The sequence below is a fragment of the Thermobia domestica genome, chromosome 2 (assembly GCF_964235325.1).
Source record: "Thermobia domestica chromosome 2, izTheDome1.hap1.1, whole genome shotgun sequence".
NCBI classification, from domain to species: Eukaryota; Metazoa; Arthropoda; class Insecta; order Zygentoma; family Lepismatidae; genus Thermobia; species Thermobia domestica.
In genome coordinates this window covers 119,154,014-119,173,159 of record NC_137455.1, presented here as the reverse complement: position 1 = coordinate 119,173,159, position 19,146 = coordinate 119,154,014, and the positions used below count along the sequence as shown (strand labels likewise).

At 37.2% G+C, this 19,146-nt stretch overlaps 1 protein-coding gene across 1 annotated transcript in view; it reads left to right on the top strand.

Moving 5' to 3' along the window:
- Window positions 1–281: 281 nt before the first annotated feature.
- LOC145675050 (N-acetylgalactosamine-6-sulfatase-like) overlaps window positions 282–19,146 on the top strand; it is a 230,930-nt gene continuing 212,065 nt past the window's right edge. The window contains exon 1 of the mRNA XM_081745417.1: window positions 282–429. Coding sequence (XP_081601543.1) covers window positions 319–429 — 111 coding nt within the window. The 5' untranslated portion in view covers window positions 282–318. The remainder of the gene's footprint in view (window positions 430–19,146) is intronic.

Below are 19,146 nucleotides of genomic sequence, written 5' to 3'. Positions count from 1 at the left end.
GATATTTAAAGATAATTCATGCTTCTGGGACACAATATTATCTCATTCAATTAGATAAGCTAATTATTAGAAATAGATAAATCAACCAATTTTAATCAGGTCATTGATGTATATGGTATTTGGAATACCATTACTATCTATCCTTTGGCTTAAGAAAGAAATAGTCACTATTTACAAAGACATCTTTTTTTTTCTTTTACGAAGATAAAATAACTTATTGATCTTTTTTCTTTCTTATCTCATATAAATCAATATCTTTCCCGTTACTTTCAGAAGGTATCTCGGCGTGTTGACTTGGATCTTAGTGATCTATCTACAATGTTTATACAGCCACTATTTTCTATATTTATTTCCATCCTTTTGACCTGTAACCAAGAAGTAAATGGTGATTCTGCACGACCAAATTTCATAATCATGTTGCTGGATGATGTAAGTACTAAAAATGAATTCGTAATGATATTTCTGTACTAAAAATGCAGAAGTTGTACAAAACCTGCAGCCTGATAAAAAGTTTTTCTTCTTAACAAAGTGAAATAAACAAATAAATGCTATTAAATTATTAAAATATAACTTCATTCTTTCTCGTTTATCAAACATGATGTTATTTTACGTTTTACGCCAAATATTCAATTTTCAAAATGTTCTTATGAAATCTCAGGGTCCAAATGGAATTACAAAACTAACCTAGGTACTGTTAACAGGAAAATTGTTTTAGGTCTTCGAATAAACAGCTGAGACTGATTCATGGTTATGGTAACAGTATACTAACAGCTGCGAAGAGTGCTCGAATTTGAAATTTTGAGGTGTGATCTTGGTTTACTCGAGTTTAACATTCTTTTTCGGCATTAATGTCAGTGGAGATGTCAAGGGGTAATGGACATCATCTAAGTAAAATCTTACACTGAATGGAAACAATTATTATCTTTAATGTAATGTCGACTATTACATATTGTTCTAGTAACCTTCTTTTATCTATCTATATATATAAAAGAGAACGCACAAATCCTTTGTTCCCTCATCACGCTAATACGGCTGAACCAATTTCTTTCATTTTTGGGGGGTTATTAGGATTTGGACCCTAGATGGTTTTTATCATATCACTTTAATTTTTAATTACCAGTGTCTTGAGATAATTGACCATTCAAGTGTCCATAACGTACAAATCCTTTGTTAGTTCATCATAGGTATAAAAATAAACGTATGTATATGCAACCCGCATGACCGTGTCACTCGGCGGGTTAACATAAATGACAGGCGATATAATGTTAACATTTACTGCAATCTACTATGGTTTTTATCATATCACTTGAAAGCGAAAAAGTAAAAATTATCTAAGTAACAAAGTTTATTGCGTTCCGGGGTGACCGCAGCGAAGCGGGGCGGGTTAACATAAATGACAGGCGATATAATGTTAACATTTACTGCAATCTTCTATGGTTTTTATCATATCACTTGAAAGCGAAAAAGTAAAAATTATCTAAGTAACAACGTTTATTGCGTTCCGGGGTGACCGCAGCGAAGCGGGGTGAACGCTGCTAGTCTTACATACGCGTAAGATATGATTCAGATTTACCAAAAGGTCTACAGGAGAAAAAAAATAACATGACAATTACATGAATCTCCATTTCCTGTACTCTGGGGTAATCGGAATCATTAATAATCCTATAGTAACACCATAATTTGTAAAGATAAAACAAATAGCTTCTCTTTTACTGCAGATATTATCACTCATCATACTATGTTATAATAAATTAAGATTATTGAAACAAATAAATCTGTCGCACCAGTTTAATTCTTAAAAATTAATTCATTTGAAAATGTACAGTAACGAATCATTTCATTGGTGTGATCAGAAACGTCCACTGAATTTTTTCCAAGGCAGGGGCAAGGGGCAAAAGACCGATACACAAGCGACACTGCAAATATACATATATCTTGATACAGACAATACTTCATGTATATATACCGAGCGAGTCAAAAGTCCCTTGCCATAGACCAACTCGGTAACTATTGAAAATATGAAAAAAAAAATGATAAGAGAGATTTTTGATTGCCAAGTGAGGGTTGTCAATCTAAAATAGTGGAGTTTTCGTAATCGGACCAACCGTTTAAGCTCGACTCTGGTATAGCACCCAATAATAAAGAAAAATGCAACGTTGCCACGTCAGTGGAGGACAACATGGAATGAAATAATATGGAGTGTGAAATACCCTGGGCCAGGGAGAATAGAAAGGGGAGCAAAATTAAAGAACAAATAAACAGACCTATTTGCAGGGCCCACGACAGTGGCGTCAGCACCAGAGATGGAGTGGGTCAAGTTTTCTGGGTGGGTCAGTGGGTCGTGGGTCAACAGCATGTGACCCACTGCGACCCACCACCCACCGTGACTTACTGTGACCCACTGCAACCCACCACCCACCGTGACCCACTGCAACCCACCACTCACCATGACCCACTGCGACCCACCGACTCAGTCTGACCTACCGACTCACTCTGCTTACTGCATTGTAGACAGTATCTTCTGAAGACTGGTAAATTTGTCTGCGTTTTACTTTCAAGACCTTCATTTCCCTTCCTTTTCCATTTGTTTATGTTTACTTATCTGAGGTGAGTAGGCTATATTTAAGTGAAAAAAGAACTTCAGGCACTTTTGGATTTGATATTTGTAATTGTAATAATAGCAATAGGACTTATACTACTACTTGGCTTTCGAGGCCTGTCAGTCTTTAAAGAAGCTAACTACTGGAAAAATACATTTTTGAATCACAGTAATGTATAAATTATTATTTAAAAAAATTGAATGTAACTAGCTATGTGTGCCTAATCATAACTGCCAAATTACAAAGTCAAACGAAATGACTTTTGGTATATAGTTAGGCCTTAATCCAAACTGGGATGTTATATTGCTTTCATTATAACACACATTCTAAAGAGGTAATGAGGATCTGAATTTTTGCGGGGAAAAAATGAGTATCTCGCAAGCCGTTAAACTTACGAAGCTGAAGTTCAGTATATTAACTCTTTATTAAAAATAAACAGAATCTGTCCTAGCATTTTTTTTATAATTCTCCTTTATGGAGGGGGGCACTTTCTATATTTGGAAAATTGGAAGTGAGTTGGTTTGTAAAAATTATCAAAAACGATCGATATTAGTTAAGAAAAAATTCAGAAACAAAAAATACAGTGCTTCGCTTCATATATCCATTACTTTCTACTATAATAATTGCTGAAGCTTATGTTTATTATATGGAGCGCTTACAGCACAGGTGAGTTGTGAGAAAATCATAAAGTTGTGAGAAAAATAGACATAAAATTTGTACTGTAAGCTTAAGTACACGGAAATTTTAGTTTGGATTGTATGCATAATTATATGGAAAATTTTACACTTTTTTCCTTTACGTTGGTCTGCTTACATTGATTTGGGACTTTCAAATTTCATCCCTTTTCCCACTGAAAAGTATCTATAATTCAACAAGGAAATAATTATACTATGATAATTGAAATTTATCGTAATTTGGCCCATAACAAACATCAGTGTGGTAATTGAAGGGGAAGAAGGGGGAAATTCCCAGACACCTCTGAACACTTCTCTGAAACCTCGTTTCCTTTTGCCTTCTAGGGGAGAGGGAACTTGGTAATGACATCAAACGTTCATGTTTAATTACAAAAACTAAATTTATAAACGAATAAGAAATCATCAGTTTATCAAGTTTTAATTGATAATTTATGCACAAGATTTTCTATCGAAGATGTGGTAGATGAAGTTTCTGTTCTCCATGAGTCGACATTGCCAACTGACATGGTTGATATGGAAATCTCGACCATGGTGAGATAGTATGGTGATAGAGAGGTGATACTTCTTGCGGAGTATTTCAAACCTGACCGAGAAAAATCGTTATCAGATTCAAGTCTAACAAGCAGATTGTCGAGTATTACCAATTTCCACGACTGAGTGCGAACGGGGATTTTCCCTTATGAATTTACAATGACTGACATTAGAAATAGACTAAGTGTTCAAACATTGTCTAACTTGTTGTTCATCAATGTTAATGGCCCACCGCTAGACAAGTTCAAAGTAGACGAGCTAGTTATTTCCTGGCTGAAGGATGGACATCATTCCGCTGCGGATGATTTACCACGAAAAATTCCTGGAGGCCAACAGGAAATAAACCCGATTTCAGATTTGTTTTAAGGTGGCAAATTACGAGTTATGGAAAATGTATACTTGTATTACTAATGGCTTATTTGTGTTTTTCAGGGATGGGCACGAGTCGAGTCAAAGGTAATTTTCTCGAGTCGAGTTCCGAATCGAGTCATTGTTTTGAGGTCGAGTTTTGACTCGAGTCGAGTTTGGTACATGGCTCGCTCGTTCAGCTCGTTTTAGCTCGTTTTGAAATCACGACCTGACTAGACTAGAAAGTGAAACCCATGAGAAATATAAGTAGTAAAGTGGATTACTTTTAATGTTGCTCACGAGAGGGGACATTGTTCGCGTCTCGTCTCGTCTCGATAACGAGACAATAGATTTTTATAACGAGACAGTCTCAAATGTTGTGAGCACCAATAAAGTATGTATACTGTGTAGATCTTACTATCAAGGCTGAGACTTGTACGGTCGAATTTTTGAGCCCAAGCAAAAGCCCAACCCAGGCAGTGATGTCAACAGGCTCAGTTCGGTTCAACTGAGAGAACAGCTCGATCCGGCTCAGTTGGGATGATCCATCGGCACGGCTTAATTGAACCGATAGCTTAAGCCGGTTTGGTAGGGATGAGCCATCGACTCGACTCAATTGAGCGAAGGCTCGAGCCGACTTGGTTGGGGTAAGCCACCAACTTGGCTCAAGTGAGCCGATGACTCGAGCCAACTCGGTTGGGATGAGCCATCAGCTCGGTTTGGTTCGGCTCTGGTGAGCCATCAGCTCGAGCCGGTTCGCTTGAGGTGAGCCATCGGCTCAGTAGACATGACATAGAAACAATTTTTCTGAGATCGGTTCTGTGGTGAACGAGTCGTGAGCCGACCCATTTAAACCAATTACACCATTAGAGTCAGCACAGATGATTCAACATAATCAAATGGATCGAGTTTGTTTGTTCACTAGAAGTCAGACGTCGCTTTTATTGAAGTATCTGAATGTATATCTGGATCAATGGATCATGTATCTGGGCCCTAGTTTAAAGAAATTCTTGGTTCGGATATGAGGAAGACTACTAAGTTCTTGTACAATCAGGTGTAAATTTCCAACTCGATAAATTTCTTGTGAGTTACACTAACAAAAAATGTAGGAAGCGTACTTAAAAAGGTAGGTTACATGCGTAATTCCTGTAGTTTTTTAACTTAACTTACACCAGACTTATAACTGAAAACAGATGTTTTATAATACTTTTCGTATAAGTGTTCCATCTATACGTACTTTTCGTATGAAACAATATAGGCGGTCAGGATCTCACATACAAATGGACGTATATAACATATAGCTGAGGAATGTAACATAAATATATGCATGTGATATACGGAAAAACTGTTAGATGTCAAACATCCTGCAACGGCATGATGTAACATCTAAGAGCAGTGTGTATGTAGCATATGGATAACTTATGCTCCATACTGATTTCTGTAGTAAGCAAGAGGATTCCGTGTATTTGTACAATATACCGCTGTCCGAATAACGGATTTTTCTCAGTGTATCTTGAAGAATTAATGGATAGAAGCAGTGATTACTAGTTTTCGTTGGTTTAAGTTAGTGGGGCCATGGCAGAGGCAGGTCTAGGAGGTAAAAACTAAGGGGGGGGGCGCAGTCGGAACCAAGATTATGATAAGTATACCTTGTTTATTATAAACTTTCAAAGATATATAAATAATAATTTAAATTATTTTTGTCACTCAAAAACTGGGGGCCTAGGCGCCCCTGACCCCTGCCTAGATCCGCCACTGGGTCATGGGGTTAGTGCTTTAAATCCCTTTCTGTATGGCTCTAGTGCTTTAAATCGTCTCCTTAGCTTTGAGAGCTTTTTGCTCATATTATCAACCGGAAAAGAATAATGAACTTGCTTTTACCGCCTGTTCAAACCGAATCAAGCAAACTTGTCGAGAATAGAGCCGGCACCGCACACATAGAGGGCAAGCATATTCACCATTTGATAGGAAAGAGATAGCAAAAATGACCACTGTTCCCAGTTAAAGTTTCCTTAACGTAACAATTAATTTTCACTTTAGACCTATATACAATACTCAATTATAGATACAAACGCATACATAGGTAGCAAATGCATTCATCAAGAAATTATGTGAATGCAATAATAATAGAGAAATCTATAGGAGAGACTAGATAGATCTTAGGTTTAACTGTTTATCACTCATCTGCTAACAACAATGCTTTGTGCAGCAATTTGATAGTATTAGGATAGCGGCAAGTTCAACAGTTGACATCTACATAAGGTGAAACAAAGGTCGAGTTTGTTCTATGGTCATTATTTTCTATTTATGACAGACCTCTTCTAGGATAGAGGAAACCTAAAACGGAAGGGGGAAAAGGAAGGTGAAGACAGCGAAACATTCTTTTGACAGTTTCAGTCCTCGCATTTTTTTCCTAGTAAGATACCTTCAAGGAGTAAAATATAGGCCTTGTATAGTTCATTGACCTCACTGGAAAAAAAAAACTATGTGCCACAAATTATTTTTAAGTATATTCCCCTACACTACAGAAAATCTACAGACCACACTTTTAAAAAATCTGGTTTTCCGTATTGTGACGAAAAATCCCTAGATCTAAAAATAAATATGTAGATCTGGCAACCTGTTATATCCGCATCTGCAAATAGTGGTTATACTTTATCTGTGTTCCTGAGTAGGGGTGTTCGGAATTGAGATTTCAATTCCGGAATTCGGAATGTCGATAATTCCGGAATTTTTCGGAATTCCGTTTTTCGGAATCTCGGAATTTCGGAATTTTCGGAATCTCGGAATTCCGGAATTCCGAGATTTCAAAAATTCCGGAATTCGGAGATTTCAAAAATTCCGGAATTCCGAGATTCCGAAATTTAGTATCGTGTTCTGGATTCCGGAATTCCGATCTTCCGAAATTTCAGATCTTGTTTCGAGATTCCATAATTCCGAACTTCCGATATTTGCGATGAAGTTCCGGAATTCTGATTTTCCGAAATCAAATCTGTTAGAGGCTTTATATTTTAGTATAGATATGTGGGAAATACCAACTGAAAATGTTCGTTGTGTAACAACAGTAGTGCCAATATTGTAAAGGCCATTGTTGACTTGAGCGATTTCCAACATTTGAGTTGTTTCGGCCATACTTTGAATATTAGAGTAAACAAAGCCCTTGAGCTACAGGGACCTTCGGAAACAGACAAATTATGAGTCAAAGCAGGAAAATGAGACATGCGCTGCAAGAAGAGTAAGATGCATTAGTCCTTCTGTGTAAAATACTTCCGTCATGCACGCCAACAAGATGATTGTTTACTTTCCTTTTGATGCTGGTAGTTTTAACACGCCAAGAAGAAATAGCAAAAGTTCTGTCTCAAACAATATATAAAAATCTTATCCTTCAGAACAAAGAAACAGAATTATTAACTATGATTATTAATTAGAATTATTAACTATTATCGTCCTTACAAATGCTTTGTGACAGTATGTCAGCAGAAACATCTGTTACAGCGTCGGACATATGGCCATCATATGAACAAATTTCAAAAGATTTTCAAGTCGAAGAATCTCAACTGATAGACGATATATCATAACAAGATGAAGCAAGTACGCAGGAAACACATCTTTCATTCTATGACTTTTTGACTGAAGAGGGAGATAGTGAACAGATCTTAGAAGCAGCCTCAAAGAAGATGAAAGAAGCATGAAAATGGAAATTTTGTCTGTTCTGAAATCGCGATTCGAGAAGGATGAAAGAAGCAGAATTCTGTAGAAAATTTGTGCTTTCTTAGATCTCAGGTTTAAAGAAGATAATTTGGGTAAAATATTGAGATAACAAAAGGTAGAGTACTGTATAGGGTATAAGTTGAGACTTATTCCAGTAGAAAAAATCCTAAAAAAGATAATCGAGGGAATGTTGGTACTAAAAGATTAGACAGTTGCCTAAAACGAAGGACATTTGGTGACAGGATAAAGAAGGCAGTCACATAGAATAATTGAACCTGTACCTAAGCCTTAGGGATGCAGATTTGGAGGATGAGCCACTACTTTGGTGGAATAATCATTCCCACCATCTTTCAAGATTTACAAAATTAGCGAGAAAATATTTGTGTACACAAATAATCTTACCGCTGAGCATGCTGGGCAGTTAATATTTCTGTCCATGAACAAAGCTATTGTCCCAAAAACATTTTAAAATACTATTGAATTTAAGCTATATTTTCTCATTGTTTCACATCTCTGGCTTAGTATAACAGGGGATTCATAAATCAACACGAAGTACAGAGTCCGACATAATTATTCTAACACAAACATGTTTACTAGATTTATCATTTCTATAGGTATGCAAAGAAAGTAGACAAAATTACAACTGCTACAAAATAAATTTGAGTCTTCTACTAAATATATAAACTCATGAAAAGCATCGGATACTTATTTCCACTATCAGAAAGGATGAAAATAGTTTGTTTACATCTGATATCAGCATTCAACAGAGAACAGCTAGTAATTAGTTATGTTCCCCTTTCTATTTATTACTACGATAATTTTTTAACATGACTGTACTTTTTTGTGCTGACTGCAGAGTTCATATTTCTCCACTCTGAAGAAGTTCTTTCAGATAGTCCTTACTTCTAATGTGATGTTTCCTAACACGATCTTCGAGCTCGTTCCAGATGTTCTCTGAAGGATTTAAATCTGGTGATTTGGTCGGTATCTTCAAAGTGTGAGGAGTGTTATACATCATCCAAAGCCTCATAATTTCCGCAGTATACTTTGGATCATTGTCCTCTTGGAAGTAATAACCATTTCCCAATTCTAGCTTCTGTGCACTCCTCTTAAGATTGTTTTCAAGAATTCTCTTGTATTCCATCTATGAGCACCAGCTCCCCAACGCCTGATGAAGCCATACATCTCCATACCATCACACTGTTGCCTCCATGTTTCACTGTAGCTACCATGTTCTTAGCTGTATTTGATAGCCTTCACACTGTAACACGTTCATCACCCTTGTATAAGCAGAATTTGTTTTTATCCGACCAGAGAACGTGATCCCAGAATTCTGTTGGCTTCCCCTATACAGGTTAACAAATTTTAGACCCTTTTTCTGATTCACACAATTGACATATGGTTTCCTCGTAGGAAAACCGGCATTATAACCGGCACTATGTAAAACCCGTCCAACTGTTCCTGTGTGCATCACAGTGCCAGAATATTGTTCAAGGCTTCCTCTAATCTCAGATGCCGGATTCTGCTTGTTTGGCCCCTGTCTCTAGTAGTAAGTTTAGAAGGAGCGGCGTATCTCGGCTTATTCACAACACTATTAGTCTGTTTGAAGCGCTGAATGATAGAGAACACCATGATTTTGCTTCTGTTGACTGTACTATCAATTTCGGAGAGGGGTTTGTGTTGCCTGTAGATTAATTACAACATTTCTCTCTTCGACTGTTGTCTCCTTACCTTTACGCCCCATGTCACTTGTGAATGCTTAGCTTTACACTACAATTGCGAGCTGCTGTTGCGAGGCACAGTATGAAATCAACGACTGTGTGGTGGGGGCATAAAACATGCATCCAGTCATGTGTCTACTCGTTTGGAGACGTTATGTCGTCCTATAAGTGAGACCGCAGGAGAAATATAGTAGACTTTATATATTGCGTGCTAAATACATGCATTATGATATTTTAAATATAGTTTCGGAGACACATAATGGTAACGTTTATATGTTTTCAAATTCAACACTACTAAGAAAATATGATGTATGTTGTTTATAATTCATACAATGTAAATAAAGTATTAATTATATTATTCCAATACTTCTGTCGGTCTCTGTATCTGTTTTTTTTTTATTATTTTCAACGGTACGGTAAATTTAAGCTATTGAGAAGGGCATAGTTACCAGTGTCATTATCACTGCATAGATGTATCTGTATGTTATTCAAATAACATTCCCTTTGATTTCATAATGTTAATACATTATTTCAATATAATATTTCAATTAATATATTTCTTAAGTTTCATAATATTTCGTATTTAAAATGTTTGTACAGCATAACATTTTCTTAGTTTTCTAGTGTTACGTATTAAATATGCGTTATATTGTTATTATGTTATTTGTATAACATTACCTTATGTTTCATCATGATAAGTACTTTTTATTTTAATTTGTAGTTAATGTACATTTCCATTCTGCCTTTTACATATGTCCTAGTAAAACTAACCAGACTGAAAACGCTATGAAAGGTTAAAAGAATTTTCAAAAGTAACATTTTGTAGTAGAAATAATTTACAGATACAATCAGGTTTAATGGCATCCATCAAATATATAGGATATTATTTCTAATTTTTAAAACATTTATTCTTTTGAAAATTGTCGCGAACATAACTATCCTCTCACGAGTCGGGATCGAAGAACTGATTTTATACATCAGAGTCCGACGAAATAAAGGTTGTTCTATAACCGCGAGTACCGTGTTCAAAAAAGTATTAAAATGTTGTACAATGATAGTATTGGATTTGAGGTAATGTGTATTATTTTAGTTTTTGTAAATTAATTGTAATAATGTATATTCTAATCTGAAAATTTATACGAAATTTATATTGCATTAACCAACATCTTTAAACATAATAAGGTATTTTTTGTTTGTTTATTTTATTGATCTTATGAACAGATAGCCTAACTTATAAGAGTAAGAATCCGCTATTATGTAAAGCTCTGATAGAAAAAATTACGGTAGAAACTAAAATTATAGGTTTACTTTAAATTAAAGAAATTTGAGAAGATTAACATTCTATTGATATGGCATTTCATTATTACTTTATGTTGAAAGCTAGATTGATTGTATATTTTTCCACTGCTTTTACAAATATTAAATACAGTTATTACAAATATATTACATTGTATTTCCAATCTTCCGCAGTTCAGATCTATCATATTTTTATTTCTTCGTCATATTAACGCAAAATACATTTGACATTAAGGAAAGTTTTCATTTTGTGTATTAAAAAAGGTATCATGGTATAATTGAATTAATTTTTGTGACATGCTATCTACAAAAATTACATAATTATGGTATAGCATTATGCAAAACCTACGTTATGAAAAACTGTTTGCTATCAGCTAGTTACGGGACCGACTACGTATGTGAGCTCCGAACCACATGTTTTCGTTGAAAAGTTGTTTTCTTAATACAAGAAAATAAAAACTAAGAAAACTATGAGGGAGAAGAGCTAGATGTTTTGTCTTATAAAAATGGATGTATGTTTGTTCCAGCATAATTCTGGAACACCTGAAGCAATTTCAACCAAACTTGGTACACATATGACTAAACTAACTAACTAATTCTATGGCCTATGGAACCCAGAGGTTCAATGCCGCGTTCACAAAGCTCTCCACTGACTTCTATCCTTAGCTAACTGCATCCAGTTTCTACTTTGTATTCCAATTTCTGCGAGATCCACCTTAATATTGTCCTACCATCTGCGCCTAGGTCTTCCTAATGGTCGTTTTCCGATTGGTCTTCCAGTCAAGATTTTGAAAGCGTTTCTACTTTCTACCATTCTAGCTACATGACCTGCCCACCTAAGCCTCCTAGACTTGACGACCCTAACAATGTTGGGTAGACCGTATAAATTATGTAGTTCCTCGTTATGAAGTTTCCGCCATTTCCCATTCCCATTCCTCTTGGGTCCGAATATTCGTCTCACGATCTTGTTCTCAAATACTTTCAGTCTATGTTCTTCCCTCAGTGTAAGCGACCATGTTTTGCAACCATACAGAACAACAGGGATGATTATCGATTTATATATTTTAAACTTCAAATTTCTACACAGAATTCGCGAGGACAACAGATTTTGCGCCGAATAGTAACACGAATTCCCTGCTTTTAGTCGACATTTAATGTCTTCGTGAATATGATTTTCCTCGGTTAATATTGATCCTAGATACTTGAAACTATCCACTTTATCAAAAGTATTATTTATTATTTTAACGCATCCACAATTTTCCGTATTACGGTCCCGACACACTTCCATGTATTTAATTTTCTCTGCATTTACTTCTAAATCCATGTCCCTGTAAGCGTTTAATAAGATCTCTGCATTTCTTTCTATTGTTCTCCTATCATCCTCTATTAAATTTACATCATCAGCATATGCCATAACCTGGTGAATACCGTTCAACTGTAGGCTCTGGTTTCTATCTTTGATTTTCCTTATAGCGTTAACTTAACAAAGTTAAATAATAATGGCGACAACGCATCTCCTTGTTTCAGGCCATTTTCGACGTGAAAGCTCGTGGACAAAAATTTTCCTACCCGGACTTTACTTTGGGATTCATTTAAACATATCTTAATTAATCTAATTAGCTTTCTCGGTATTCCAAGTTCTGTAAGAACGTTGTATAATATTTCTCTCCTAACCGAGTCGTATGCCTTTCTAAAATCTAAAATCTCTTCGTGTGCAGAACGAGCATTTCAGCTACGTATCCAGAACCTGGCTTCTAAACATTAAGGAGTACGAGGGTGAATACCGGCTCAACACGAAACTCGCAATCTATGGCTTCACCCTGTTTCTAAGTTTTTCATTTTCTATATGTCATTTTGAAGCCACGCAGGGAAGAAACTGGTCGATACTCTATCCGTATTGCACTAGTGACCCAGCTAGCAACGATGTATAAACATGTTAGAGCCTGCCCTTGGATAGAACATTAGAACAAGACAAGAAGCAGTAAATGAAGTCTTTACACTTTGCTCAATGAGTCCTTCTGCTCAGCTCTTTTCATTCTGCAGAAAGACGGAGTATTGCCGCCACTGACAATGAGTAAAAAAGAGTAAGTTTCATCATTACATTGTCTGAGTGTTGATGTCTATCTCATAATCATGTTACTTGAAGATTTCAGATGCTGACATTTCAGCATTCCGAGATTCCGATATGCTGGATCGACGTACCGTTATTGGGAATTTCGAATTTCAAAGATTCAGAAGTGCTGAACCGAAGTCCTCATATTCTGGAATTCATAAATTTCTAGCTGAAGTTTCGAGATTCCGGAATTCCGAGTTTTGGAAATTCCGAAATTTCTGACTGAAGTTCCGGAATTCCGAGATTCCTGAACTCCGATATTTCGAGGTGAACTTTCGGAATTCCGAAATTCCGGAATTTAGAGATTTCGAAATTTCGGAATGAACTTCCTGTATTCCGAAATTCCGAGATTACGGAATTCCGAAATTACGGAATTCCGAGATTTCGGAATTCCGGAATAACTAAATTTTTAATTCCGATTCCGGAATTAAGATTTTCATTCCGAAGTATTCCGGAATTCCGGAATCCGGATCACCCCTATTCCTGAGTCTTTTACAGTTGGGAGGGAAAAAATAAACTTTTTCTCTGGAGAACCGACTGGTTATGATTTACAACATGCTGTTTGGAACTGTATTTACTTATATGTTTCGTATTTTGTGAATCTACCGTCGGCAAATCGGACAAAATGTTCTTTCTTTTTTGTGTCCTGTACGTTTGTTTGAAGCGGTTAAACCTTCAAACTTCTAGATAGTGAGAGGATTGGGCCACAAAAATCAACAGAAAGATGCGGAAAGAAAATACTTATAAGCTTATCTAAGTAGCGGCCTAGCTGATTTGAAAGAAAATGAAATTAAATATTTAAGTTTTACGTTCCTCGATTATGCCAACTAGGCTAAAGAAGACGGTGTTGATGAGAAATGAAAGAAATCGTGGAATGAAGAAAGTGGGAGGAAACGGGAGAACACCAGAAAACTCACGCACACAGTGTTTGTCCACCACAAAGTTCATTTGGCACGAGCTGGGATCGATCCAAGGACCCCATGCACCAGAGGTGAACGCTCTACTACTGAGCCACTGCGGCCCACCTAGGTGATTTGTCCAAAGGACATGCCTATATATTTTTGTGGTAATAATACGTAGCGTTTGCCACGAACATGAAAAAATATTGAATATTTCAATAGATCCTGTGGAATGAGTGAGCTAATCTTTTTCAGGACGAAGGATGTAAGAATATCTAGAATAATATGGAAAAAAAAAAAATATTGTTTATGACACAAAAGGACACTAGAAGTGTATTTCATTTAAGTTTCCCAAATTTTGCCCCGAAATAGTGGTTGCCCTGAGTGACACTTCGCATCCCCAGTTTTTTCGAGGGAGATACCATTGAAGTTATAAATTAAGTGAAGATCAAAAGCATCACAAATTATAGTTCTGAAATTAGAAGGTAACTTCCAATTGTCTTACGCAAAGAAATCTCGTCTAACAGATTTGTCATGATCTAGACCTATCAGCCTTTTGAATGCTTCTCGATAAAATTTCAATCAGTGCGTGTTGTGGAAGTAGGGAGGGGAGCGCAGAACCACAGACCACATGACATTAGGTCTCTTTAAACAATAAAACGTTCTTTTATTTTGAGTGTGTTCTGCTATCTAAGCTATTAGGATAAGGGAGAGTGAACAGTTAGGAACAGAAAAGGTGCCATAATTTTCATTGTGCATGGATTTTAAATTTCTAGGCTTTCGCCATCTACGGCCATTTAGCCCGTCACGTTTGAGGGATGACATGCCTCGACGAGTACAGTCTTCGGGAAAAGTGGAGGAAGAAAGGATTGGGGAAGGAAGGAAGCGGCCTGGGACCTATATATTAGGTACCACACCGGCATTGGGCTGGTGTAAATGAGAAAAACCTAATTCAGGATGATTGGCCTAAAAAAGCTTTTTACACATTTTCGACCGAATGCCCCCAGCGGGAAGCAAACCGGAACCGCTAGCACCGAAGAGAATTTTCATTGTGTAATGCTATACTGTTTTCAATCATTACGCAGGAAATTAAGCTGATCCGAGGTCTACCGGCTTCTGGTAGAGATGCCAAGGAATGCATTTTCCATGGGAATATACTTTATGTCTTAGGGCAATTAATTTGGTGGGTCCTATAAACGTATGACCCCATGAATACCATCACCATCCTCCGAAATGTAAACCCGGAACCTTGTGAACGAAGTCCTTTCCTCTTAGACTTCACGACTACCGAGATTGCAGTCAACTAGTTAGTGTTCAGATACAAACCACTTCATATTTTTACATGATGTTATAATAATAATAATAATAATAATAATAATAATAATAATAATAATAATAATAATAATAATAATAATAATAATAATATTGTGTTGTAGTAGTATCATTGATAATAATTATATTGTCTATGTAAGATACTTGAAGAGAGTATTTAGAACTACATACAGGATTTGGCTCGACTCGACTCGAAACAAATTCGAGTCGAGTTGGAGGAAAGTTTTCGAGTCGAGATGAAAAATTGTATGTTTCGAGTCGAGTCGAGTCGAGTTTCAAAGAAATCTCGCTCGAACTCGCTCGTACCCATCCCTAGTGTTTTTTCAACTTTGTACCTAATTTTTAATAACTCTCTTCTTTCCTTTTCATAAACTAGAAGGCAAACTACTGTAAATAAATATTCATAATAATTGCAATTATGCATATTTGTAACTTAAATTTAACGTGGTGTTTTAGTGATTACACACATTACAATTATGAGCATACTTTATGGAGATGCTCTTACAGACAGTACCCGAGCACCTTTATACGCTATGGAAGACTGATTTTCAAGTCTTTTGTAGAAAAATACTGTGAACTGAGAAATCATAACCTTTTCCATATTGTACAAAAGTATTTCTCTGCGAATAGAAGTTTCTTTTGGAATGCGTTAAGAAATTAACATTCGCAAGAATACTCTCTTTGTACAAGTATATTTTAGGCACACACTAATTTCTCCCCACCTCGAAGTGCTTCAATTTCCTCACTGACAAACACTTTACAATTTTATATCGTAAATGTCAGATCCACCTTTATTGTAATAGAGTGGTGCTTGAGCGATTGACCGTAGAATTTCAAACTCCGATTAGTGACAATTTCAGTCTTGTTTTGTTACAAGTGTAAACTCTTTAGTCAGTAGAAGAGGCCGTGGATTATGTGTAAGAGTTGATGACGAGATTTTGGTGAGTCAGAGTAGGTCACAGTGGATGAGAGTGGTTGATGGTGGGTCAGAGTGGATCACAGTGGGTGGTGCGTCAGAGTGGGTCATGGTGGGTCATGAGTCAGAGTGGGTCATGGTGGACTGTGGGTCAGTGGGTCGTGGGTCACGATCGGTGGTGGGTCAGTGGGTCGTGGGTCAAATTTTCATTGACCCACGCCAACTCTGGTCAGCACCACAAGGGGGAAAAGGTAGGCGAGAGGAGGTATACGAGGAAGACAAATAAATTTTAAATGTCGTGATGTTTTCTGACAGGTTTACTGTGAGAGGTAAGCGTGCGGAAGCCAATATTCCAACTGAAGTCGCCTGTTTGTATGGCCGGGTCTTACCCTTGGTTTATTGTTTTAGATATGTGTGGAAGCAAAGGGCTAAGGGAATGGTTCGGGCCGCAAACGCCGAGGACACAGCCTCCCTGTTAGGTAAAATAAAGAGTGGGAAAGGCAGCAGCCCTGGGCAGTGTAGAAATGGTCCCCATAAGCATTCCGCCAGCAGGCCGCCGTAGGCCCATCGACGTGCGAATGGCGGGCCGCTGGCGGACGCCGCCGCCGGGCCACCTGCTCAATTACACTAATTACGCCTTCGTCCCGCCGGCGGGGTATCCGCCATAATCCCGCTGCTCCCCCGCCATTAGCCCATACCCAGCCGCTGAAATTCCTCCCCGTATTTCCCAATCTGCAAGACGTAATCGGATCTACCGCAAACCACAGCGGATTGCCCCCCAAAATTTCTCTTCATGCCGCCTTTAATCATCTACTCCCAATTTTGGAAACGTATTGACACTTAAGCGCTGAAACCTTTATACCAATACATGGTTAAAATACAAAGATTTAACACCATTTTTTCCCCCAAGAATTCCATTCCCATCCGGGGATGGGTGGGCTGTAGAAGACAATACCTTCCAAGCATATCTGAACGACTACCTCGTAATTGTTAGTGAGAATTGTAATTTTGGAGCTGATTGTTTGCAATGAGCAAAGCTTTAGGCAGTATATTTGGCATCTTGCCAAGTTACAAATAACGTAACATGTTCAGCTGTAACCGGTCACGAAAATAGTTTTGTAAGCCATGAAATTTTAGTGTTCGTTCATGTACCCATGCCCTATAAAAGCCTATACTCATGACGTCATTACTATTTATCCACGAACGGAAACGAAAGGTAATAACTAGGTTCATCTCATCACTTCCCTCTTTTACCTTCTCTAGGAATGAATGTATTGTTTCAAAGTAAACCATTACATATATATGTTCTTGTTTTGTCATAAGAAATAGCTCCTCAATGTTATCTCGTTACATGAGTATGATTAATCGTTATTACAATGAACCAATCAGATTTAAGCAAAACGTCATCTCTTTAATTTAATCCACAGACGAAAACAAGAGGTACTAACTAGGTCCAAAATAACCTTATCTCATCCCTTTTCTCCTTCTCAAAGAATGAATATATCTTTTCAAAGTAAATCATTACACACTATTTGACAATTAAACACCATACTTGTTCAAACAAACAATGCCAACGATACTGTGACAACGAATACGTAAGCATATGTAACACGATATAGTTGACGATTCTTTTTCAACATATGATTATGTCAATACACAAAGAAGCTTTTTAAATCTTTCCAACAGTTTCATTTAATCCACAAACGAATACAATATAAATTATTATTGTTAACCAAGTCCGAGATCGCCCCTCCCCCTCTTTTATGCGTCTCAAATAAATGTATGCTTTCCTGGACACACTTTTTGACAATTGAATATCGTGGTTCGAGTGCCATAAGTCCCGTGAATGAAAACTATGACTTAACCAAAAATCAAGTATTCCTCCCAAAGTTTTCGAGTTATGTTGATTTTGAGTTTAACGTCCCGTTCAGCAGCGAGGATAGAACCTACTAATTAACGTGAAATCCAAACCGCATGTGCTCCTTCCGGGAATCAAACCCTGGTCTCCCACGTTAAAGGCGCATATGCTAACCGGTTAGCCACGAAGGAACTCCAAAGTTTTCGAGTTTCATATTAATACTAATACTAATTTATACTATTACTGGGGTCTACTAATTCATAATGTAATAGATCATCAAGAAAGAGATCAAACCTTGTTTTAGTAACTTTTTACACATAAAACGGAACGAAACAAGCCATCATAATCTCCAAGCTAAAACTCCCAGTTCAGTGACGTCATACGAACACATTAGCTCGAACCAAATACCTCTAATTCATTCGCACCAGTAGAGAGCGCGGTAGCTCAGTGGTAGAGCGTTCACCTCTGCTCTATGGGGTCCCTGGTTCAAACCCCGCGAAAGTAGTTTTGTGGTGGGCAACATTATGCTCGGGATACTCCAATTTTCTCCCACACTTTCATTCATTTCTCATCGTTACCGTCTCCTTTAGTCTAACTGGCATAACCGTGGGACGTAAAACTAAAGATTTCATTTGCACCAGTGTTAGTCCATCTCATCAAAGGGATAACAATCTCCAAATTTTATGCCATAAAAGGGAACGAAAAATAAAAAGCATTCATAAACCTGCACTAATTATTTCATAACGTAATAAATCATCAATATCATATTTTTAGTAATTTTATACCCATAAAAAACAAACAAACAAACAAATCATCATAACATCTGATCCAAAACTCCCAATTCAATGACGTCGAAGCCGGGCCAAGGTACCTCTGACTCATTCACACCAGCGTGCCTGGCCCCTGAATAAGCATAAGCAAAATTTCAATAGGTGACGCAATCCCGGCCAAAGCATCCATGTTTCATTCTCTATGGTCCATGAGGCCCCAAATTGGATAATCAAGACTGCGATCAAGTGGGGCCCTTACTACTGACCTCCCTAGACAATATTATTTTGTGTGAGATACCGTTATCATGACTCATTTATCTGCTTTCGATTTCCAGCCATATTGAAAATCGGCATTT